Genomic DNA, 26789 nt, shown 5'->3' on the forward strand with positions numbered 1-26789 from the left:
GAAATTGAAAGCCCTTCCCCTGCTTAGATGGTTCGTTCCCGTCCGCCCGTGGCTTTTATGGCAGGAATGTGTGTGAATGTAGTTGCCAAATTGGGCGATTATCCGCTGTATTTTTGCTGTTTTACAGTCGAGTTTGGGTAAAATCGAAATCTTTAAAGTTTTTGCAACATTTGGGATCGTTTGAGAATATGTTTTATTAGTAATAACACTTAAAATGTATAACGTGAACAATCTAAAAGTGAACCATGTTTAAAAAAAAAAAAAGAAGGTGCACAAACAGTGAGTTTTAACATTAATGGACCCTGCTCATCAACAAGGCCTTTGCTTGATGCTCGTACATTGTCTCCTATGCAAGGATGGACATTTTGACTCTTCAAGATCTGTAACAAGCTTTAACACTATGAAAAGTCAACTGTTCATCAATTACATGCAACATTAAATACAAAAATCACAGCCAAAATGCATTTATTATTATTTTTTTTTTAGATTTGGCCAATATACTTTCCCAGATTCTTCAAAACATTGTATCCAATATATTTATAAAAAAATGTGTTTAGCAACAGATGAAGCCCCCCAAAAACATCTATAGCCTTATTTTTTTTTATAACTATTTGTAGGTGGTGGTGTAAATATACCTAATTAAAGTTTTTGTACACTCACATTTGCTTTTAGATTATGTCTGCAACTTCCTGTTTATATAATACAAATAATGAGTGAGGCTTTAATATGTTTAAACAGATGCTTCTATAGTCACACAAATGAGGCACACATTGTAATTATTTACCAAGACAAAGATTTATAATCAACAGATTTCTTCAACTTCAGTGGAAAGAACTGCCATTTAAAAATACTAACGATAATAATTTCACTCCAATGAAATATAAATTTAGTGCCCGTAATCTCACAGTATTAGCACCAACAGTAATGTTCTTAAACAGCAAGAGAAAAATAGCTTTCATATCTTTAATATTGTCTTAACATTTAAAGATGATTTGTTCATTTGCAGCATGACAATAATACATATTTGGTATTTCGTATAGTCTTGGAGGATAATTTAAGCACTTTCCCCATATTTTCAGTAATCCTCAGCACTATCTGGCAACACTCTAGGTGCAGAATGGGAGGAAATAAAAGGTAAAACTATCTGATGGAGTTTCCTAAGGCTCCTTATGAAAAGTTTATTGAACACGGACCTATTGCATATTCAGCCTTTGAAATAAATCCTTTCATCGTTTATAAAACTACGGCAGATAACTTTCACCTCAGGATGATATATAGGCTTTTATATTCCTAAAGTTACTGGAATGAAAGCACTAGTGACATAGTTATCTAACAGGCCTACTTTTCCTGTGTGATAAGAAAACCTGACCCTTGATCTTAAACAATCCTTTTAAGAAGCATACTACTTTCCTTTCTCAATCTTTTAATAGAATTAGATAAAGCAAAGTTATATTAGGGCCGCTCCAGTTACTATACATAGCCTGAAGGATGTGAGCTAATAAAGGTCTGGTTTTAAAGTGTACATTTAAGCTAAAGTTACATAAATCACATGATAAAGCTTCCTGCTTCCTTTTTTTTTTTTTTTTTAGCATAAAGTGAAGTTTACATGCAATTTTTTTACATATCTAAATATTGAACCAATGTTAATAGGTTCATAAACAGCCTGAATACCTTGTATTTAAATGTCTTGGATAAACTCAGAGGCAGTGTATGCTGTTGTTTTACAAGTGATACCTAAATACCAAAGCAGAAAGAATGCTTTACAGTTTTTTTTTTTGTTGTTGTAAGTTGCGTTGTGTCACTAATATCAATAGTGCAGAGGTGGACAACTTTAATCATAAAGTGTTGAAACTGCAATCGTCTGATTCGAGGGCCGCGTTAACTTTAATCAGGCCAGCATTTAGAAATAAAACCATTCTGATCATTAATACAGGACAGAAGAAACGGGTTTGTGTGTATTTTTATTTAGTTTGTTACATTTATGGATTCATTTTGTCTATTTGTGTTGTCATTTGGTGTTTTTGAATTCACCTTTGTAGATTTTTGTATGTTCTTTTGTGTTTTGTAATCACGTTTGTTTTGGAGTAAGTTTATGTATTTTTGTTGCCATGTTGCATATTTTTCTGTGTTTTTTTTAATGTATTTTATCTATGTAATTTTGTGTCTTTATGTTGTCATTTTTAGTTTTTTGTTTTCACTTTTGATATTTTTGTGGTCATTTTCTGTATTTTTGTTGTTATTTTGTGTATTTTTGCTGTAATTTTATGTATTTCTGTTGTTCTTTTGTGTATTCTTCCCTAATTTATTTTTATTTTTTTATTATTCATAATCATTTATTCAAAGAAGACTTTTTTACATAACAATGTTAAACAGAGCCCAACTCATGTGAAATGTATCCATTAGATACATTGTTTAGGTACATTTTTACATTAAGATAATCTCAGAGCCTGATGTCATTTTTGTTATGGCTGGATGTTTTCATGAGGGCTTTTGGCTGAAACGCATTTCTCTGCATGTCTCGTCTCGTCATCGCTGTGACAAAATGCTTGAACTTGACAGGAGGGATATTACAGAGACGTATCAGTTTGTTTTCACTTCAATATGTGCAAACATGGACGAATGTGGTGATCAGTGTACATGTGCAAACTCAGATCACCAGTTATTTGTTTAAAAGTTTGTCTCCACAGGGAACATGAAGGAATCAGGACTGCAGGAATCATCCTAAATAAATCATTTAAAAAAATGTATCTTTTACAGCAACCATGGGACCTAACATTTGGTTGATCATTTGAGTTTTGAAATGAATTCAATGTTAAGTCTACATAGCTTATGCTGCGTTCCAGGAAACTCGGAACTTGACATTTCCGAGTTGAATACTCCTGAATAAAAGAAAGGAAAACTCTGATCTCTGACTTTGAAGCGTTCTAGATCTAGGTCTAGGTCAAAATATCTTAAAAACATGGCTGACTGAGATAGTATTTACCATAAAGACATTAATGCTTGTGTGGATTAATGATTATTCTAAATTTTTAATGCATTTTAAAATCACAAAACTTATAGCTCTTTTAAAATCCAAAGGAAACAACAAAAATAGAATAGAATAGAATAGTTTTTTAGTGTCATTGTCATGTAAAAGGTGGGGGGTGCACACAAAAACACGGAGAAACAAGAATAATATGTATACAATAAAAGTTGAGAAAAAGAAAAAAATATGTGTATTAAAATCTTAAAGTGACTGTAGTTTTGCAGGAGTGCGGGTAGGGGGAGGTGGGCTGAGTGTTTGTTCTTCAATTTCGGGGGTTATGCGTGTTTGAGTCCGTAGGTGTTGGCAGTTCGTATGGCCCAGGGTAAGAAGCTAGTTGACAACCTGCTGGAGTGGGATCTGGTTGAGCTGTAGAGTCTCCCAGAAGGCAACATAAACAGGGGGGTAATCGAGGTGTTAGGGGTCTCCTGTGATGGCCTTCGTTCTTCTGAGGCAACAGGATGTAGCGATGTTCACCAGGCAGCCTGCATTACTGTAACCCACAATAGCTCTTACTGTAAACAAAGTAAATATTGTACATTTTTTTTTGGGTTATTTTTTTTTTGCATCATTCTGCATGGGTGGCACCAGTGTTGTGTGATACTATGCAAATTATTCTCAAAGATGTCGTTTTTACAGTTTTACCAAAGCTCCAACATCAGGTGGCGTTCCAAGTCACTTATTCCAAGTAGGAGGTTGGAAAATCCTGAGTTCCAAGTTGCCTGGAAGGTGGCGTTAGTATTGGACTTTAGGAGAGGAATAACTCACAAAAATGATCAAAAAATTAACAAAAACAAGGCAAATCCCAAGCAAATATTCTCCAAAGGAGAGCAATGGTATCTTTTGTCATTTCTATCTCACCAAAATTTTATTTATATTTCCACATCATTTGAATGTGAATATTTAAACAGTGCAATACAAAATAATTAGCCTGTGTCAATGATTCAAAAATTAAATTAAGATGGTAAAATAAAAGGTAATATTTAGAAAGTGTCTGTTCGTACGATTGCCGTACCGACAACCCCCGGTGCTATTGGTACGTTTATCAAAGTACACGTACGTAGCGTCTTAGGGTTAAGGTTAGGGTTAGGTTATAACCCTATATCGCAACAATTGTTAGGGTTAGGGTTAGGTTTACGGTTAGCTAACCTGGCCAATGGCTGACCTATCACGTGACATAAACTGGCTAATGAGGGGCAGTGGCAACCGTACCGATAGCCACTGCCTAATATTTATTCTCTCTTCACCATCATTGAGTTTCTCGTGAGTCAACAGTGTTGCCGTGAAGGTCTAACTACTAACCATAGGCTCAGTAGTAACCATAGCTCTAACAACCTGACCCTTTGCTGTCAGTTTAACATTCATCTTGACTTTAACTTCAATACTTGGACCTAACTTTAAGTCCTCACTCAGCTTTACTTCTCTGTGCACTAGTCATTTAAGCCTTTGTACCACCTAAAGCCTTCACGCCAGCCAAGGCTTGTCATTCTTGAAAAACCTGACCAACAGGCAGGAAACACCTGAGTAATTTGGCTCTACCTAGACTTACTTTTAGTGACTTTTACACATGACTCAACTGGGATGAGTTGAGCGAAAGAGGGTCAAAGTGACAATAAATGGGTGAGAATGTGTATTGTTCCCTTTCTAGAGGCAGGTTTTGGGTTTCATGGTGATTATTTTGATCACACATGTACAAAACCTTTCCTATCCCAATGTTGTTTTTTTGGTTTATCAAATAAACTTCTATAGCAAAAAGTTTCAGAGCGAGACAGGAAAAAAAAAGAAGTTAAAAAAATCTTTCTAAACACTGGTATGGTGAGTACTGAAATACTAGTCCCTTTTATTAGTGGTAGGTACGTATGCACTTTCACAATCACACAACTGAGGGAAAACACCATTGCTTGAAATCATTGACTTTTCTGAGAATGCTGATGGGAATGTGTTAAGTGAGGAGCGTACGTGTGTGTCTTCATTGTGCCCATTGCGAACACATTGTTCAGATTTGTGTCACAAGTGCTTCATTGTTGGGCTGGGTTTATTTTTTAGGATTTTATTTCACTGACTAACAATCGTTTAGGGAAGTCGGCTTTGTTGACCTACTTTTTCCAGAGTAAAAGAGAATTGAGGTTACGACAGAACGAGGAGAGAGGACGACATGAATATTGTATGTAGTATTCGGGAGGAAGATGCTTCCTTGAGGCTTATTAATGAATATTTCATAAAGTTGGCCTTTTTTAAATCCCCACAAAATGTTCAGCAACATATCATTTTGGAATTGCTCAACAAGATCTTGAAGTGAGAGTTTGTTTAGGACAGCTACCAGCGTTGGGAGTAACTAGTTATTTTTGTAATATATTACAGTAATACATTCCTTTTTGAAGTAACTCAGTAGTGTAAGTCATTACAAAAGTGAAAAGTGGTAATATATTACTAGTTACAATTAAAGTAACTCAAGTTACATGCATATTTAAATTAAGTGCATATTTGTCTTGTTTTCTCACTGTTTGCAATTATTTGAGGAAAAAAAGATTATATCATTATCATTATAGTTAAATATAACTTATAGGAAACAAAAAAGAGATTCCTGCTCCTGAAACAGAAGAAGTATTTAAAACAAAACTTAGACCGATGTTATTCAAACACTATCAGTGTAATATAGTGTTTGTGTGGTTTTTAAAAATAAGTTTCAAAACTATATTTTTGTCAAACTATTTTTAAAGAAATTTTATTCAAATAAAATGTAAGCATACAGTATGTTAAGGAATAATTTGGCGTTGAAAAATATTTTTCTTCACATACAATTCATCCCATGTGTTTTGGACCTACCTAACTGTTTTAGTAGTCCTAATATTTGATTTAAGAATGGTTTTAAAGTAACTTGACAACTATCACACACTGATCTAAAATTGTCGGCGTAAAATAAAGTGATATTTAAGTTTAGATTTATTGTTCTTAAGGTACTTTGACAGGTACAGCTTGGGTCTTATTCTATTTTGAGTTTCTTTCTTCCTCCAAACTAATACAAACTGAATTATTAATATAAGTAAGCCACATGATGGCAGCATTGTGTTACGGAAGACATCCCTACTAGGCCCTGTGGATCTGAGTCAAACACATTACAGTAATGGTTTTAAACGCAGAACTGCTGACCAATTTACTGCCAATGTTATAATTAATTGTTTTATTTTCTTGGTTTTTTCAATTTCAAACATAGAGTACTCAGAGAGCGCAAATCTCTGCCAAGCACCAAATCTCCTCTTTGCCAGATATTGAGAGTTATCTGGATCAGTGATCCTGATCATGGTACCATTATCATTCACACATTTAAAGGCTTGGATGAAATTCCTATTCCCATTAATAACCATACAGTAGGTCCACATGTATGGGCACAACCACACCAGCGAAAAAAAAAGAAGAACAATAGCAATGAAATGCCTATCCAGATGAAACAAATAATTGTGGAACCAACCTGACAAGACTGAGTCAAATAAAGATCAATGAATTTTGAACCAAGACATGAACTTTTGAAATTTTGTCAATGATGAGAGATAGGAATTTTTACATTTTTGATACTGATCCAGAATTAGTATATTGATCTGGTTCCCCTTTAAATTCAATGGAATATAACCTTCCAAGGTCTATTTTTGGTTAAAATTTTGTCAAAATCCATTTAGTACAATCCTTCTAACAGACAAACAAATAAATAAACAATGAAAATATGAAAATATTACCTCCGCCAAGGAAGTAATCCTGGTTGTTGATTTGATCAAAATAAAGTGGCTATCTGTACTTAGCTGTACGGACAACCCTCGGTGCTATTCGTACGTGGCCGATGACGTTACTGGAAGTCATGTGACCATTCCATACCTGAAAAAATGACTGAACAATTTTAAAAACACTTCAGAAGGTTAGTGTTAGAGTTAGGGATAGGGATAGTTAGTCCGTAACGTAGTTTATGGTTAGGGTTAGTTAGTCCGTAACGTAGTTTAGGGATAGGGTTACTGTTAGGGGTTAGGGTTAGTTAGTTCGTAACATAGTTTAGGGTTAGGGTTAGTAGTACGTAACGTAGTTTATGGTTAGGGTTTGTTAGTCCGTAACGTAGTTTAGGGCTAGGGTTACGGTTAGTTACTTAGTCCGTAATGTAGTTTAGGGTTAGGGTTAGTTAGTCCATAAAGTAGTTTATGGTTAGGGTTAGTTAGTCCGTAACGTAGTTTAGGGATAGGGTTACTGTTAGGGGTTAGGGTTAGTTAGTTCGTAACATAGTTTAGGGTTAGGGTTAGTAGTACGTAACGTAGTTTATGGTTAGGGTTTGTTAGTCCGTAACGTAGTTTAGGGCTAGGGTTACGGTTAGTTACTTAGTCCGTAACGTAGTTTAGGGTTAGGGTTAGTTAGTCCGTAACGTAGTTTATGGTTAGGGTTAGTTAGTCCGTAACGTAGTTTAGGGATAGGGTTACTGTTAGGGTTTGGGTTAGTTAGTTCGTAACATAGTTTAGGGTTAGGGTTAGTAGTACGTAACGTAGTTTATGGTTAGGGTTTGTTAGTCCGTAACGTAGTTTAGGGCTAGGGTTACGGTTAGTTACTTAGTCCGTAACGTAGTTTAGGGTTAGGGTTAGTTAGTCCGTAACGTAGTTTATGGTTAGGGTTAGGGTTAGTTAGTCTGTAACGTAGTTTAAGGCTAGGGTTACGATTAGGGTTTGGGTTAGTTCGTCCGTAACTTAGTTTAGGGTTAGGGTTAATTTGTCCAAAACGTAGTTTAGGGTTAGGGTTAGTTATTATGAAAAGTAGTTTAGGGTTAGGGTTACGATTAGGATTAGGGATGTTTCGTCTGTAACTTAATTTAGGGATAGGGTTATTTCGTCCGTAACGTAGTTTAAGGTTAGGGTTAATTTGTCCGAAACGTAGTTTAGGGTTAGGGTTAGTTAGTCCGTAATGTAGTTTAAGGCTAGGGTTACGATTAGGGTTTGGGTTAGTTCGTCCGTAACTTATTTTAGGGCTATTGTTAATTTGTCCGAAACCTGGTTTAGGGTTAGGGTTAGTTAGTATGAAAAGTAGTTTAGGGTTAGGGTTACGATTAGGGATAGGATTAGTTAGTCCGCAATGTAGTTTAGGGTTAGGGTTACGATTAGGATTAGGGTTAGTTCGTCCGTAATGTAGTTTAGGGTTAGGGTTAGTTAGTCCGTAACGTAGTTTAGGGCTAGGGTTAGTTAGTCCGTAACGTAGTTTAGAAAGCTACGTATTAATAGCAAACAGAAGTACTGGTCAATGAGGGGCGCTACGTATGAATATCACAACAATTCATAAATACGTAGCATGTCCATAAAGTAGTGTAGGAATCTACGTATTAATAGCAAACATAAGTACAAGTACGTAGCATCTTAATCACGTGACCTATCACGTGACCAAAACTGGCCAATGAGGGGCACTACGTATGGATAGAATGCCGGCGTATTGATACGGCTACGTACGGATAGCCACTGCCTAATCAAAAAATGAAACCACAATGCTGAAAGTTGCCCAAACTTAAGAGAAAACATGGATACATAGTTTTAACAGAATTTTTAATACAATCTTATCTAATCTAATCTAATCTAATCTTATCTAATCTAATCTAATCTAATCTAATCTAATCTAATCTAATCTAATCTAATCTGTGTTTAATTCCTAAAATAAAAACATTAGTCTAAATCCTGACTGAGGTCATATGTCAGCCACAGAGTTCCCCTTGTGACACTAACATGTGAAGTAACCACCACCAAATGGTCAATCACACACACCTGAGCTACACGTAAACACATTTAATGTAAACAGACTATAGTGAACCTCGACAGACCTGAAGCAGAGGAGAACATTGGACTGAGTTAATCAGTATGTGAGACTGGAAATGACACTGTCTCTGTCTGTCAGTGTTTGTTGCTGAATGTGTAAAAGTCATAAAAAGACTTGTTTAGTTGTTTTTATCATATGTGGCGTAATCATAACTGTTCTCCTGTCACGTAGGTGTTGAACTCACCTGCCTCCATGCTGCGAAGGACAGATTTAGCAACTTTGCTGGATGACTCTAAGCTTCAGCATTTCATCATCACAATTTGATATCTCACTCATAAACATTAAATACAAAAAAAGTACTTGATATGTAATAATAATGATCGAGTAAAGGATTTACGACTCTATGTTTCTCTCCATGGCCTGTACCCAGTGTGTCAGCACCAGAATCCATACCTGGTCCCTGCTGTTAGCCTGTGGCCGTAGTATAACCTCACACTTAGGTGTTCCCTCCTCCTCGGCTCCAAGTCTAACTTGTAACTGCGCGAGCGCAACAAGATGTTTCCCTTCACAAACAACAGAGAGCATCTCCTCACACAGTAATGCCCACCAAACTGCCCCCCTCCCCATCCTACCTTTCTGGACATCTGGCTTCCCTCCACGATATTTTCATAATTTCTGGAGGAAGATCTTCGTGGTGACACAGTCTCTCTGTGTATCAACTCATGCTGGGACGTGACCACTGAAGGCATGTCCAGGTATTTTAGCTCTTTAAATTTCCTGAATCAGTTCTAGTCAGACTGTTCATATTTTAATTCATGTTTTTTTTTTTAAAAACAGTTTGCATTTGGGTGAACTTGCTGTGTATTAGTGGATGTTCTCTAATAGGCCACTTTATTAAAGGCAGGGTTGGAAATTTTCAAAAGCTAGCATGATTTTGAATGTCCTTCGAGGGCTTTGCCTTTTTACAGGTTTACAGCTGCTCCAGATGACAGGTTTTCGTTGTTCCTTCTTCAGAGCGCACAAGATCTTAATTTCTGTCAAGACTTAAAGGAAAATTCAACCAAACACTTAAAAAGTGTATCTGGAAAAAATTACTTACCCTACCTTTAAGTACAATCCAAAAACTTATAAATGCAGAAGTGTAATTTTACAGTCCAGATAAGTGAAGTTAAGGTTGAGTAATGAGGATAAGGTTTCGTTGTTTTGTCAGCTTGTAGCCATTTTGTGTGTTTTTGAGTCATTGTGTGTGTTTTTGTTATTTTTCTGTGTTCTTATTGTAATTTTGTGTATTTTTCTGTCATCTTCTGCATTTATGTTGTCAACTTGTGCGTTTTTTGCGTCACATTCTGTGTTTTTGTTGTTGTCATGTATTTTCGAAGTCATTTTGTTTGTTTAAGTGGTCGTTGTGTTTGTCTTTGTTATCATTTTGTGTAGTTTTGGAACTGTTTGTGTTTTGTGCATTTTGCAGTCAATTCGTGTGTTTTAGGAGTTATTTTGTGTATAATGTTGGGCTTTATATTCCTTCCAACTTCTTGAAACACAATTTTGGGGGATTTATTTTGGGGACCTGTGTCTGCCATAACATTTCGCTTAGGCTCACATTAACTGGACAGTTATTGGGCTTCAGCTGCAACATTTAGTTTGTGGAGTTAGTCAGAGAAATGTGTGTATAATGTATGTACAACATTAGCTTAGAGCAGTTTTTTGTAGTGTAAAGAAGAGGTGTTGAATGGTTGAAAACAAAAGAGCTTTGTTGAAATGCCACAGAGTGACTGATCATTATCGCTTTATGTTTGTATCCCTTTATTATGACCACACTGCACTTACCTTTGTGCTGCAATATACATTGCATTCGAGGGATGACAACATGGTATTTTAGACTTAGAGCACCCATTCGCCCACTGCAGGAGAAAGTTAGAAGGACAGAGAAAACATTTATCATTGTGTAAATCACAGTTTTCACATGATTTAAGAAAAAAAAAAAAAAAAAAATTCACAAATTGTGGAAATATCTTTTTTTTTTTTTAACTTGGAATTTCCTCACAAACAGTTCCACAAAATTTCCCGAAAGATTACAGAAAACATGTTCACAATTACTCAATATATATATACATTTATTTTTTAAAAAAAACAATTACTTAACTTTTTTCAAGGCAAAATTGTCAAAAAAAATAGTGCACGACATGTTAATCTTTACATGTGGAAGTGCAAACTATAAGGCACAGTAACGTGGAAATAGCTTTTTATCCCCGTGGCTAAAATCTACGACCGATTAGAAACCAATCTACTCTGTATTTGACCTCTGGGGGAAAGTTAGTTTGACACCCCTGCAAGTCTGAAAAAAGGAATAATGCACCAAGCAGAGTTTAAGCTCATAATAACTCATGTAGAAATGAGTTCAACCCTGTTGTACAATATTAAAGTGGCCAGAGAGAGAAGAGATAACCAAACATTGTTGTGTTTTTAGTCAGGTGAAAGGATGGCTTCAGTCACACAGAAGAAGGGAAGCTGTGTGTGCATGTTACTTATCCTACCTCATTTGACTTTCCTCGCTGCTCTAACTGTTTCTCTCTGGCCTGATCTCACAATAGCGTCCCCAAAACCACCACATGCTGCTTCTGCTGATTTCCCAACATTGAAAAACAGCGCTGACACAACTTCTGCAGCTCCAACATCCACCCCCATCAAGTCAAAAGACTTCATCAATTCACAGTTGTCCAATTTCTCTGTGATCACGTTATTGAATTCAGTGTCTTACACGTCTGTGTTGTCTAAACAATTATCCTTCAGACATGTGAGCCCACTCTCTTCTTCAGAGGAGCAGAAGCTTAACAAAAAAGGTTCTTTGCATCTCCATCACCAGCATGTACCTCCCAGCTCACTGAATCATATTTGGCAGAAGTTTCCTCAAACTTTAAAGCATGAAATCTCTTCGCACAAACCGTCTCTGCCACGGTTACATAAAACGCACAAACCTCCTCTTTCAAAAAAGTCTCCCAGTCCACTTTATTCTACTCAACTCTCCCCTTTTGAGTCTTTACATACAACAGTGTCTTCATTCTCTCCCTCTAACAAAGGCTTGTTGTCACTTTCCTTTGCAAACACTTCTCCCAAACCCTTGTTTCCTCTTCCGACATCATCTCCACATACTTCTGCAATCCTTTCTTCTCTAACTTCCGGAGGATCCCAACCTACTCAACCTGCTCACACAGCCACCAGGATTCCTTTTCCACCCCAAACGACACACCCACTATTTGATCACCACCCTTTCATTGTGACCTGGAACATCCCTGATCTGGTGTGCAACCGTCACAACATCCCACTGGACACCTCGCCCTTTAGAGGCGTGACCACACCTGCAAAGGTAAGAAGGATAAAGACAGAATTTGGACCAAATATCGAGCAAATGGAATTTTCATATTGGAATATTATGCAAAAATGCCAAACATATTTGAAAAAGGTTCACAAATGTCGAAATGATTCATAAAACTAAATCTGACCAAATTAGATTGATTAATAATAACAGAAAGAATGCACTTTTTGAAACAAGCTTGGCATGTCTGCAACAAGTATGATACTTGAATAGGTTATAGACCCTTTAATGGTCTGGAGGCAAAAACAGGAAACGCAGCTGGCAAAAGACTGTGGAGGCTAGTAATGTTACAGCTTAGGTTTGTGGACATAAATTAAAGTTTCACAGGATTCCAGCGGACACTCGCACTCAGAAAAAACAAAGACAATTGTGGTTTTACCTCCAGGCTATGCCCCGCCCAACAAAAATGTTTACAAACAATCAAAGGGTCTATAAGATCATCACTGAAAAATCTTTGGAAATACAAAATCAATCCCATCATCTTTACTTATGTATTGTGAGTGAAATCGTGATGTGTAAATAGTTGATATTATATGCTTGTAGTTCGATTTTCACATCAGTAAATTTGTAGGTTCTGGTGTTTAGTGTGTGGAGAATGTATGCTTTCCTAGTGCAGTGGTTGTCAGACTTTTTCTATTGTGCCCCCCCCCGAATAGTGCAACATTTTAAGGACCATTCCATCATAACACAATTTGAACAAATTGAATACAAAATTTAACGTTCTAGGTTAAAATTGTGAATATTCTTCTTGTCGTTGCCTACCACAGTCCAAAAATATGTACTGTATGTTACGTTTATCTGAATTGACAATATTAAATGGATTTTTTCTTGCTGTAGGTCCCTGGCCAGTTCCTGTCTCTGTTCTACACAGACCGACTGGGTTTCTACCCACACGTTGACCCCAAAGGCAAAAAGCAGGTCTACGGTGGCATCCCTCAGAAAGTTAACATGAAAGCCAGTGTAAACAAAGCCAGAGCTGATATTAAGTATTACATCCCATCCAAGTAAGAGGGCTTTTTACTCAACTATCTGTACATATTGACACATTGGAGCTACAGATTGCCTAAGACTTAGACAATCTATGCTAGCTACATACTCAATACTCACTATACCTCTTTATTCATAATTTTATCAATCCAATCAACTCACCACAGATTGCAGAATCGACAGGTGCTAGTTTTTAATAAAGGAGTGAAGCAAACAGTGGTCGTTCAGGATGAAAGAAGAAACCAAAATGTCACAAACCACCATTCACAGACAAAAGGAAAATTCAGTTGTAAAAGCCGGGTTTCAACCACTCCAAATGAAATATTTTGACAAAAATGTTAGGAGTTGGACAACAATCAACAATCAACAATACTTTATACCAAATACATTTGTTTTCATCAACAAAATTTTTTTTGTGGTTTTGGGGTTCAGTTTACATAATATTGTAAATCATTTCGTGGACGCACTATTTAGGGTCTGTCATAATGTCATGTATCCTTTAAGTGTCATAATTATCTCATCTTGTTTTTCAGGACTTCCAGAGGCTTGGCTGTGATAGATTGGGAGGAATGGCGCCCCCTGTGGGACAGAAACTGGGGAAGGAAAAGAGTCTATCAGACCCTATCAGTCTCTCACGCACAGCAGATGAATCACTCCCTCACTAGACAACAGGTCACTGAAAAGGCCAAGCACCAGTTCCAGGTTAGAAACCAAACTCTACTGTTTCCTTTAAACAGCCTTTCAATCCTGACTTATTTTCTTCCCAGGAAGCAGCCAGAAGAGTCATGTCTGGGATGCTGTCAGTGGGCCGAACATTGAGGCCCAACTACCACTGGGGTTTCTACCTGTTTCCAAACTGCTATAACCATGGCTGGCAGGGGCCAGGTTACACAGGCGAGTGCTCGGAGGAGGTGAGGAGGCAGAATGATGAACTGCTCTGGTTGTGGGAGTCCAGCTCGGCTTTTTACCCCTCAGTGTACCTGCAGGTTGGTAGCAACATACAGTATTTAATGGTTTGTTTGTTGTGTTGTTCTAAGGAAGGGTTTCCAAGCTAGTGTGAAATATCATTTTCAGGTCTTCTTTAATTAGATATCTTGGTCCCTCTAGGAAATTGGAGATCCCTGTTCCAAAGTGTAACGTCCCTTACTTCTACATCTGTCCTCTTTCTAAGGCCTCTCTGGCTGATTGTCTCAACGCTGCTTTGATGGTGAGGAACCGTGTTCAGGAGGCTCTGAGAGTCTCTGCCCTGCCGGGACGGAACACCACGTCTCCCGTGTTTGTTTACATGCGACCGGTTTTTGTGGATCAGAACAGACGCTTCCTCAGCCAGGTAAAGGAAATGCGGTTTCAGAGAGAGATTGAAGCTGAGGCTGGAACAGTTTCCAAAATCTAGAAATTGCTAATTTGTATAAGAGAAATAGTTAGTTCTGATTCTCCTTTCATAGGTGACCTCAAGTAAATCTGGGGTGCGGCCGATCACTGAGCCAGACTTTTTGATCAGTGTGTTGATCCTATTTTTGTCATTGACAAAAGTCAGCAAAGACACTAGGCTAGGATCCCCTGATAAAAGACATTAGCCTCCTGCTGTAATTTAAGAGTCTGTTCTTTGTCCAGTTGTTTGTGGTCAATGTGAACACCATGTGATACTTGTATGGCTGAACAATTTCAATCTGTTCACCATTGATGGTTTCAACTACATAAGCCAATGTCTGAAAATAACGATCTACTTGTATAACTCTCCATAGCTGAAAACATCTCCAGAGAAACGCCCAAGAGAGTAAGATCTTACCACAGGTTATATATGGCGCGTTTACATTGGTGGTATCGGCTCTACATGGCTCCGCACTCCTCGCTTTCGGGGCCCGATACTGTTTTTCCGGAGCGTTTTCATTGAGCACCAATCTGACACGCTAAAAACTGCCAGACTTCACATATTGCACTTTCTTGCTGCCATCCTCACAAGATCGCCAACAAAAACCAATGGTGGCCAAATTCTTCGTCGCTTTGCGTGAGTTGATGACTCTATGCTGTGACGATTCTCAGTCCCAATCGGTGTCTGCTTTGAGCCTACGTCACATATTCAGACCAGGGCCCTCATTTATAAAAGTGTGCCTAGGTAAGCACACTTCAGCTGGCGTACGCTAAAAACCAGGAAGTGCGCTCAAATATTTTTTTTACGATTTATAAACGAGGGGGCACGTACGTCCCACGCCTGTTTCCGTTTATAAATCACAATCAACTAGAAGGTTGGCGCACGTGAAGAAACACTTTGCTCCGCCCATTTGGTGCCCATAAAAGGTCAGGTGAACGCCCTGAATGAATATTCACTAATCTGAATTTCACGGTGGACCGAGGGGGAAAACGAGCAAATAAAACAAATTCCACTCAATGGGAGCTGGAGTTATTAATTGTTGAGGTGGACACACATAGGAGAGCTTAATTTGGTGACACAGTAAACATTACGAATGATAAAAAAAATGTGTATCACTCTCCATAGGTAGAACGTCTGTTCAACAGGTGGAGGAAAGAGCATCGGAGCTCAGCCTCACAAAAAGCTGGAGGATTAGAGGGGATTGGACATACCCTCTGTGTGACGGAGGTGGGGGACACACATAGATGCACTATACAGACGCCAAAAACATGGGATTAAACTCCACAGCAGCTCGTCTTCCTCCCTTTGATTATTTCACACAATCTATATTAATTTCACAGAGCTGTCTTTAACTTCAGTCCTCTCCTGTTGTTGAGTTTCCCGTTTCTCATTATTTTGTGCGTACGGCAGGGTCAGAGCTGCCGTGGAGGTGCGCACATTTTCTCGCCAGGTTTTTTTTTTTGTTTTTTTATAAATCCCAAACTTTGCTTATATGTGACGTACGCTTTCTTTTGAACGTATGCAGCGTTTACAAATGAGGCCCCGGGGCTGCTTTTTTTGGAACTTGAAAAAGCAGCACCAGGTACCACGAAGGAGGTACTTTTTCCCAGTAGAAATAGAAAAAGGAGAGTTGAGCCAACACCTAAAATGGAAACGCGCCAATAAAGACCATAACCAAGAGGAGAACCCCGACTGTGTCCAAAAACCAGCATAAGCGATTAGAAAAGTGATTGCACACCTAAGTTGATGACTTACTTCTTAGGTTACATCAAAGAGGGAGGAGTTTCCAGCCTGGAGTTTGGTTTCTTGAAAGTAAAACTGTCCTGATTGGTACAACGTACAACTCACATTCTGTTTTGTCATCTTATTCACATATTTATTGGTGAATGTGCATGAATCTTTATTTTGTGTGAAGTCTCAGAAATAAACTACCAGTACGTTTTCTCACTGGTGTGCAGAGGGATTTGATCAGCACCATAGGAGAGAGTGCAGCAGTGGGAGCGTCTGGTGCTGTGCTGTGGGGAGCCAGTGCTGACTACAATGACAAGGTAACAGCGCACCACTGACCTCCATTGGACTGCTGACAGACATGACACACACACACACACGCACGTGCACACGCACACACACACACACACACACACACTGTTCTGCTTTTTCTTTGAGGGATTGTCTGCAGAGTAATTGGGCTGTTTGGATAAAGGGCAGGGAATACAAAGATAGCTTCAGTTTTCATAAATTGGTTATTATTTCTGAAAGGTATGATAAAGGTGTGCTATTCAATGCATTAAGTTTTTCTTACAAACCAGTTTCATTATCTGCAATTTTGTACATTTTCTTCATCCTTTTATGGGTATTTTGAGACTCCTGTGAAAGCATGTGCCTAATTCCACCTACTTCCTGATTATGGGCACAACTTCCTCTGCGATAAACAGATAAAGGCTGTGTTCGAAATGGCACACTCCGTGGCACACCATACACTACAAACTCAATCAGTATATACTTTCTTCTATATACTATAACTGTGGTTAGGATTATGATGATGACCGTTCCCACTGAAGTATACTTTAAAGTTCCCCAAGATGCATTTCAAACCTACAACAACAAAAACTGGAATCACACTGAGGGTAAATATATCCGATGATTTGCCACCTTTTAAAGTGACCAAGCAGAATATCAACATGTGGTCATTGGATCCATAAAACTCACGAAAACACATTTCATGCCGACATTTTGGAGATTTTTGTGGAGATTTGTCATTGTGCTACTGACTAAACTTCCAGTTCACTTCAAAACAAGAGCCCTATTTACAAACGCATTCAAAAACTAATGGAAAACAAGAAGAGATGCTTTTGTTTTGAAAAAGGGATGTTTGATTTTTAGCTTGAAGCCGGTCCCAGATGATTTTACATTCCGTTTGCAATGCATCATGGGGCGGTTGAGTAGAACTAGTGTGCCCACCGTGCATACTTTAAAAAATGTCCCGATATAGTATACATACAGGTATTTCTCGCATATGCAATCTTTGCATACTGTCTAATGTAAATGAACTACATACAGATTTTGACGCTAGACTTAGTATAAGTAGTACATTAGTATGAAATTTCAAACACAGCCAAAGACTTAAAATGCACTTAAAGAAATGTAGTGGCTGTGTTAACTGGAACAGCTTAACTCCTTTAAACATTATACACACAAGCAAGTAGTGCACATGCAGAACACAAGCTTCCACATCTAGCTTTTCAAAACAAGAGCCCCATACAGGAAATTGGTAGTGCCCTGTGAAATACGGGTTCTAAAAGAGGCCTGAGGCTCTCTAAGGCAGTGATGGGCATCATCTATCACAGCAGTCTGATCCGAGGGCCGCATTATCAACATTCGTGTCAGCATTTCGAAGAATGACCAATCTGAGCATAAACACAAGCTTAAGAAAACACATTTCGTGTGTTTTTAGAGTTATTTTGTGGATTTCCTCGTCAATATGGCACATTTTTGTTGTCTTTTTGTGTGTTCTTCAAGTCATTACGTGTTTTTTTGTTATTTTTTTCCGTTCTTTTTGTCATTTTGGTTTGGTTTTTTTTTCCCAATTTTGTGTAATTTTGTGTGCCTTTGAAGTTCTTTTGTATATGTTGTTGTTTCTGTGGTCATTTTGTGTGTCTTTGCTGTCATTTTGTGTGTTTTATGAATTTTGTTGTTACTTTTTATACTTTTCTTGACATTTTCTGCATTTTGCTGTTATTTTCTGTGTTTCTGGAGTTATTATGGTGTTCTTCATATAACTTTCAACTTCATGAATTACACTTTTGTTTTGGGGGTTGCACAAAATTGAACCGAGGGCCGCCAGTTATCTATATCTGCTCTAAAGTAATAAAGTGAATAAGGGGATAAAAACATGTTGTTTCATAGTGCTGGATAAGCACCTGCTGAATTTTTCCAGTCATTTGGATTCACCTGTCCCTCTCCACCACTTCACTTTCCTCCCTACCTACAGACTTCCTGTGAGGCTCTCTCATCCTACCTCGACTCCACTCTCAACCCCTACATCATTAACGTCACGGCGGCCGCCCAGCTCTGTAGCAACTACCTGTGTCGAGGGAACGGGCGCTGTGTCAGGAAAAACTACAATTCCCCTCACTACCTCCACCTGAACCCAGACAGTTTCAGGGTCCTTCGTGTTCAGAAACGCTTCCTTGTTTTAGGAAGACCCACTCTGGCTGAACTAAAGACTTTAAGTAGGAGCTTTACATGTCAGTGCTACAAAGGACTGAGCTGCACTCCCAGGACGTACACAGAGCTCACCAAGGCTTTGATGTTTAAGTCCAAACAAGAGTCTTACAATAAACCTGACACTTTGACTAAAGCTGAATCAGATAAAAACAAACAAGCAAGAATTACTAAAGACTATACTAAAAAGAATGCAATCAGTAGATGGTAATTCCATTTGCATTTTTGTCTTTAAAATTTCTAATATTATAAAAAAAAATTTTTTTTATCATATTATGTCAAAAATCAAGTTATTTTAAAATTTTACTATTATGATTTTTTTTATTATATTAGTAAATTTTATTAAATAGAAACTTTACATTCTTTGAAAATGTAGGATTTTATTAGTATTTCAAAAATTATTTGGAAAATGTCCTTTACAAACAGCATTTCAACCAAACAGCTGAACATCAGCTCCCTTAAGTGGGAGCTGAACATCAGCTCCCTTATCAAAAAAGCTCAGCAGAGGATGTACTTTTTGCGGCAGCTGAAGAAGTTCAGTCTGCCAACAAAGATGATGGTGAACTTCTACAGCTCCATCATCCAGTCCATCCTCTGCTCCTCCATCACCATCTGGTACGCTGCAGCTACGGCCAAGGACAAGGCCAGACTGCAGCGTATCATCCACTCTGCAGAGAAGGTCATCGGCTGCAATCTGCCCTCCCTCCAGGACCTGTACGCCTCCAGGATTTTGAGGCGTGCAGGAAAGATTGTGGCCGACCCCTCCCACCCCGGTCATAAACTGTTTCAATCTCTCCCTTCTGGTAGGAGGTTTCGGTCCATCAGGACCAGAACCTCCAGACACAAAAACAGCTTCTTTCCCTCTGCCACCATCCACATGAACACACCCCAAGTCACCCACTGAACCCCCCCCCCCCCACCCGATCACCACCTCCACCAGCTTGATACCTGCTGCACTGTATATATATATATTTATATTTATATTTATCCTATTTATCCTTTATTCTCTATCTATCCTTTATTTATCCCTCATCCTTTATATTTATCATTATTATTATTATTATTGTTGCTGGGTTGTGCTTTGTTGTTCTGTTTTTATTTCTTTTATTTCTTTTTGTTGCTTGTTTTGTGCACCAACCACCAAGTCAAATTCCTTGTACTGTCCTCAAAACTGTACATGGCAAATAAAACATTTCTGATTCTGATTCTGATTCTGATCTTAAAACGAGTCTTTTCAAAACATTTCTCTTCACAATTTCTAATATTATATATTACTTTTCACATTATATTATGAAAAATAATCCTATCATTTTCATTAGTGATTAATTTGACATTTTATTAAAGATTTTGTTGTTTCTTTTTTTTTTCTTTAAGAAACATTTTTTATTTCATTATTACTTTAAAAACAATTATGCAAATCTCCTTTGCAAATAACATTTCAACCAGCATCTTAAAATGAGTCTTTTCAAAGTAAAACTGCTTTGTGGCACTTAACAATATGTGATAAAGAGAGTTCAGCTACTAAATACAAAAAAAAGCTCTAGTATTTATTATTTGTATTTTTTATGTTGCATTCTACTATTATACTGTATTATATTGTATTCATTTATCTTTTTATCACACAGGAAGTTGTACACATAATCAGGAAGTAGCCGTTCCAGGAATACTCTTTTATAATTTGAGGTGTGCTCCTTGGCATTACTGTTCACAGTGCATTTATAATGTAATCAGACTGGGATATGACCCAGTTTAAGATAAAGTGGGTTCAAAAGATGAATGAATAAATGTTTCATCCATTTGTAGCAAGGTGAACTGTATCACTATTTTATGTATGAGGGAACATAATGTTTACGACGCAACAATAGTGTACATCTGCTTTAGAAGGCCAATTACGGTTAATGGTTCTCCCACATTTGGCAACAGCAGCTACTCTAGTGTCAGCGGGGTATTCATTTCAAGTCCTCAGAGTGGAGAGTGTGTGTGTGTGTGTGTATTTGTGCATAATAAAGATCTCTGAGGTGTTAAAAAAAAGGCAGGGAGAGAGAGATAAGCTTATTAACCTTCTATAGAATTATTATTCGAGTCACGGCGTATTCTTTTCTTCATCCTGGCACCAAAATATGGACTTGAAATCCAAGTTTTCCCAGAAACAGATTAAATCCCACTGGAGCTACAGTGGAGAAAACAAAGTCATAGGCCATGGCTTTGCAACATACACGTTTGGAAGTTTTCTCACATGGATCTGATCATGCTTTGAGCGATTTAAATAAATAAATAAAAAAAAGAAAATGTTGGTTTAATCCAAGACAGTTGTACCATCTGCTGTTAAAACAAGGCTGATAACATCAGAAACCTGAGGCTAGTTTCTGGCTTTAATTTAATTCTAAACAAACAAATAACTAAACAAGAGATTGAACAATAAGCCATTTCACACAGATTAAAAGTGTAAAATGAATTGTTAAAAATACTGCTGACCAGACTTCAGTTGATCCCTTACTTGCGTAAAAGTAAAAAATGTACATTCTACTAAATGTCTAAATGTCTTTTTCTCTACTGTATGATTGAGAGGGACATTTTTGGTCATGTTGTTGATGTAATGTGTTTGTTGATGATTTTGAATGATTATTTGATTTTATATATATATATATACAGTATTATCTTTTTGCCGACTTTAATGTTCTTAAAGATTTTGAAGCTGTTAAATGTTTTCTGTTGTACTTTTTGATCATGTAAAGCACATTGAGTTGCCTTGTGTATGAAATGCACTATACAAATAAATTAAAGTAAAACAAATGTCCCGTCAATAATTAGACAGGTTTTTTAAAGAACTTATAGAATACTGGTACATAGAAACAAGTTCAATCTGTTATCCTTAATGAACACCTGGAGAATTTAGTACTCATTATAGATCAAGTTTGTAAATGAAATGTTAAGAAAAAAAAAAAAAAAAAAAAAGCTAAACGCTCAATTAAACGCAGAGCAGCTTTGAGTTAATCATTTTTAAAAACTTGAAAATGTTAAATAAACAGAAAAAAAGCTCAAACTACCAAAATTCTACATCTTTTTACCTTGTGATGTCATCTTCAAAGGTCTTAAAAGTAACGAGCTTATTTTTAAAATGTAAGGAGTAGAAAGTACAAATATTTGTTTAAGAAAGTAAGGAGAAAAAGTAAAAAGTAAAAAAATTAAAAATACTTAAGTAAAGTACAGATACCAGAAAAAAAACTAAGTACAGTAACAACATAATAGTATTTTGTTACTTGTCACCTCTGATGCTGACTAAGTAAAGATGACGACATATGAAAGGAAAGCATCATCAGTCACATCATGGCAGATAAAAGTAAGATTTATTTTCTTGTCCATAACACATAATGAATTGCATATAATCCCCTTTGAACATTTTTAAATGTTGATGAACAGGTTTGCTCTCATTGAAATTTAATTGCGGTACATTAAAAAGTGGGTGTGTAAAGTGTTCCCACTGTGTGACAGAGATGAATCACAGCTGCCAAGTTCCACACGAAAAGCAGAAAAAACACAGTTCAAGGGTCCCGGATTGATACATTTCACTACTGATGGTAAACGTACAGGCACAGCATCGAGAACACAGACAATATTTCATTCATTCTCAGTAGTTGTAATAAATGAGTGTACAGTATGAGCCAGCCTGAACTGTAGTCCCAACCGAGCTGCGTGTGGACACTTGTTATCCGTCCATTGGATCCGACTGGCTGACTCACAGAAAGGCACTCCAGCAAAGTAACGTTTGGTTCATGAAAAATTCACAGTGAAATGTCACTTTACACCTTCCAGTCACTTACTGTAGCTACTGGTTCTCCTTTACATGGACGACTGCAGGCCAGGGATTACTGGTGCATTGGTTTTATTTACTTTTAAAATACTAATATTGACAAGTGAACAGAAAAGTATTTCTGATTGGGTGACGTGAACCTAAACCATAAGGCTCAATGTGATAAAGGTTGACAAAAACAACAACATTGAATGCTTTCAATGCATAAAACTGCTAGTCTACCTTTGTATCTAACAAAAATAAATGAATAAAAAAAATAAGGAATACATTAGATAAAGTCTTTGGGGTTTTTAAAAATGTTTTAACCATTGAGAGTTTAAAAAAATAATCGAAATTGATGATTTATCATTAATAATGACTGTATTAGTGACGGTGACGACTGCAGGCCAGGGATTACTGGTTATTTAATGTGCATTGGTTTTATTTATGTTTACAATGCTAATATTGACAAAGTCAACCTGAAGTGAACCTAAACCATAAGGTCAAATATTATATATGTAGGTTGAAAAAGAAAAGAAAACAGTGATAACTTTGTATCTGCTAAAAAAAAAAAAAAAGGTAGTGTTTGGGGTTTATGAAAAAAAATTAAGGAAAAATCCAAAATAATGATTTATTTTTAATAATGCATTAGACCAGCGGTGTCCAAACTCATTTTAGTTCAGGGGCCAAATACGGACCAGTTTGATCTCAAGTGAGCAACAGATTTTAGCAGGGGAAAAAAAATTGCAATTTCAACATTATTTTGCCCAGTTATCAATATTAGTCCATGCCAGATCTTCACTTAAAAGATCATTGATTTTGTAATCAATTTTTGTGTAACTTAGAGGAATTTAATGGAATTGTTTGTGAGAAATTGCAAGATTTGTGGAAAAATTGAGACATTTTGCAATAAAAAAAATTGACTGCATCCATGCGGTATAAGCAAAGCAAAACCATAAGGCTCTAAAAACATTGTGGAGTTTCATTAAATGTTTGAATGTGAGATATCTATAACTGGATTATTTGGTCATTTGCACAATAATTAATGTTTTCTCACTATTCTCATTTTTACTGTCTGTGGGCCTAATTGGATGCTCTAAAGGGCCAGATTTGGCCCCCAGGCCTTGAGTTTGACACAGTGGATGAGCAGGTTCAGAATTATAAGAGGATAAGTTGTTTACTCTATTTTGTTTGGTTTTCTCTATTCCAACCTTCTGCATCAATCTCAACCAACTCAGTTTAAACAAGACATTATTTAAAGCAGTGTTTCTCAAATGGGGGTACGTGTACCAATGGCACTACAGGGGGTACTTGAGAGAGAGAGAGAGAGAGAGAGAGTGGAAAGTTAACAAAGCGTCAGTCTTGACCCCACCCCAGGTGTGAGATGACCGGAAATTATACAAACTATAGAAATAAATCTATTCAGGAGCCACTAGATCAATGTTTTTCAACCTTGGGGTCAGAACCCCATGTGGGGTCACCTGAAATTTCCGAAAAATTAAAATAGATTTTTGTTCTTACACAATGTAAAACAACTGTGTTTCTATACTTTAACTTTGTGCAATATAAATTTCAATAAACTAAAATGCAGTAAAAAAAAAATAAATAAAAATCTGAGCTCAAACATGATCAGAAATTAAATATAAAAAATGTCTTCGGGGTCACAAGAAATTCTTGATATCAAAATGGGGTCACGATCCAAAAAAGGTTGGGAACCACAGCACGAAATACTGTTTCTATCCACTTACTTACAAAATGAGATTCTTTAAAATGTGTGTCATCATTCATTCATTCCATCATTATGATCTATAGTTGTTTTTAAATAGTTAATAAGCAAAATGTTATAATCAGACAAAGGGGGTACTTGGATTCAGAAAAGAGAGAAAGGGGGTACTGGAGCCAAAAAAGTTTCAGAAACACTGCTTTAACGCTAACAAAAAAGAACAGTTTTCCTCACTAGCTCCTATTGTCCTTTGGTTTTGTCATCATCTCCAGCTTTGGAGCACTTGATCCTCAGCAGGACGTTGGACAGCAGGTCCTGGTACAGGCTGAGGCAGACCCAGCCGGGCAGGTAGAGGAGGGTGATCAGACCCATGAAGTTCTGGGGGTAGTGGGAGTAGTCCCAGGAGCAGGCGTCGAACTGCCTGAGCAACAGGCCGCAGGTGAACTCCCAGGTGTAGATGAAGCAGATGTAGATGGGGAGCCTCTGCCACGTCCCCCACCCTCTGCTGTAGTGCAGGTGGATGTAAAGCTTCTCCACCACAAAGCTGCAGCTGCCATACATCAGGAAGGACCACAGAGACGTGTGGCCACTCAGGGTCTGGTCAGGCTTCTCCACCAGGTTGAACATAGCAGTGAAGAGCACTTCATCTAGAAAACCATGCATTCCAAAGAACAGGAAGCGTGGGAACCCTGGGAGCCCCTGGAGAGGTTCCTGATGCTCACTGTTGGGGTCCCTCTGGGGGTCTACTGTGGAACAGGAGGACTGGTACTGGAGTTTGGACAGTCCTCTATGGAACACCTGGGAAAAATACAGAGCCAGGATGTAGTGCAGGGCCAGCTGGGCCCCAGAGGCCACCCCCATCTTCTCAGTCACAGTGCTTCCCAACAGGATCTGCAGCCCGATGAACACAGACGGGTAGAATATGAGATGGAAGACCAGGGGCCGACCAGGGAAGCTCCTCTTCTGGGAGTAGATCTTCTCCAGCACGGAGTGGGTCAGTGCGTGGAGGATGCACAGGTACGGAGAGGAGAAACCGACCAGCTTGGGGTCCCCGTAGTTTAAAAGCCCAGTTAAGGAGGACAGCAGGACATCCAGGGTCACCCCGTGCATCCCGTAGAAGTACAGCCGCATCCAGCGAGGCAGCTCCCGCAGACGCACCGCCGGATCCTCGGTCCTACCGGGAGGTTCCTCCATGCTGAGCCCAGCGGGGAGCTCTGCGGGGCGGACACGGCTACTACAGTCCTGCCCTCTCCAGGCCATGTTCGGGTCACTCATGTAGCTGCGATCCCTCTATCCTCATCATCATCATCCTCATCATCATCATCATCACTCACACGGTTTCATGAATGATCCAATGCGGCTGCACCGACTGTTGCGTTCAAGTGCTGCAGGAAAAGAGAGCATCAACCTCAACAAGCGGATTTTCTTTCTTTCTTTGGTTTTAGTTTCATTACCAAATAATCTCCTTCTAAAAGACTACCAGTAAAGTAAACACATTTGCTTGGCGTGTCCCCTTCCTGATAAAACAAATGCAAAAACACCTCAAAATTTGCATTATTTACATTTATCATTTGTTTAAATGATCCCCTTGTTGTCTAAATTAGGATTTGTCACTGCAGAGAAAATCCCAGAATGAGTGACCGGAAAATCCGAAGAAAAATACTATTTTTTTTTAACAAAGATACAAACCAAAAGGCATCTTTCACAATATTGCAGATCATAAACAAAACTGAAAGAAAAAAAAAAAAAAAAAAAAAAAAAAATATGAACCAATGGGCAAAACAATTTACTGACAACAGATTGTTATTAGTAAAAAGCAATATTATTTACACTAAAACCAATCATCGTATAATTAACAAACAAGTCAAATTTCACATCAGATACGGAAAATACTAAAGTATTTTATCAACATTGGCATTCATGTTTCATTCGTGGGTTTGTACAAAGCCCACGAATGAAACATGTGAATCCTCTTCTAGGTCTTAATAAAGAAAGGTGGAAAACTCAATTCCTCTGTAAAATCTCAACCAGTGAACGGCACATCCACCTTCAAACATAAGAACATTATTTTCCTACTTACCTTACTTTAAAGTTGTCCGTGTATCGGCTTTTCCGCTCAGAAAAGGAAACTGAAAATGTAAAACGAGTAGTTATTTGATTTTTTTTAATAAATAAAATATAACAAAATAAAGCTACAATTTAAGGCATCTTTCTCTATCAGGGTCGTGAAGGGATACAAACCACTCTAAAAACCAATTGATGTTAATTTCCTGTTTGTAGGAGCAAAAACACGGAAATGTAATAAGATCGAAAACAAACAAAACAAAAACGCCTCTTTTCATTAAGGTGCAACCGGAAGTTGCCGTTTTCAAAGTAAGAGCACGCGTGAGGACGGTGCTGTGTTACTGACAAGAGCACAAAAATAATACTTGTACCTGTGGTTCCTCGCTCAGGCTAAGTTATCTTTGGAACCTTTAGTCTGAGGTGTTTTTTGACATGACAAAAAAAGCCATGCCATCTGCAGAAATCTCT

General features: G+C 37.8%; 2 protein-coding genes across 3 annotated transcripts; one reads left to right on the forward strand and one right to left on the reverse strand.

The window, feature by feature from the left end:
* The first annotated feature begins 3337 nt into the window (after positions 1-3337).
* LOC114465510 (hyaluronidase PH-20-like) lies at positions 3338-18955 on the forward strand. The gene is made up of 8 exons (XM_028450573.1): positions 3338-3347; positions 11971-12152; positions 12999-13165; positions 13682-13850; positions 13916-14134; positions 14320-14478; positions 16479-16568; positions 18512-18955. Exons 1-8 carry the CDS (start codon positions 3338-3340, stop codon positions 18953-18955), a joined length of 1440 nt encoding a protein of 479 aa, XP_028306374.1.
* Positions 18956-23174: 4219 nt separating this feature from the next.
* Positions 23175-26558, reverse strand: tmem229a (transmembrane protein 229A). Of its 2 annotated transcripts, none has more exons than XM_028450276.1 (2): positions 26343-26558; positions 23175-25642 (listed from the first exon to the last, which is right to left on the reverse strand). In XM_028450276.1, exon 2 carries the CDS (start codon positions 25530-25532, stop codon positions 24498-24500), a length of 1035 nt encoding a protein of 344 aa, XP_028306077.1. In that variant the 5' UTR covers positions 25533-25642; positions 26343-26558; the 3' UTR covers positions 23175-24497. The 2 variants fall into 2 exon arrangements, with proteins under 2 accessions (XP_028306077.1, XP_028306076.1); XM_028450275.1 differs by having other exon boundaries at positions 26338-26558.
* Positions 26559-26789: the final 231 nt, after the last annotated feature.

This window comes from Gouania willdenowi, chromosome 6 (genome assembly GCF_900634775.1).
Source record: "Gouania willdenowi chromosome 6, fGouWil2.1, whole genome shotgun sequence".
NCBI lineage: Eukaryota > Metazoa > Chordata > Actinopteri > Blenniiformes > Gobiesocidae > Gouania > Gouania willdenowi.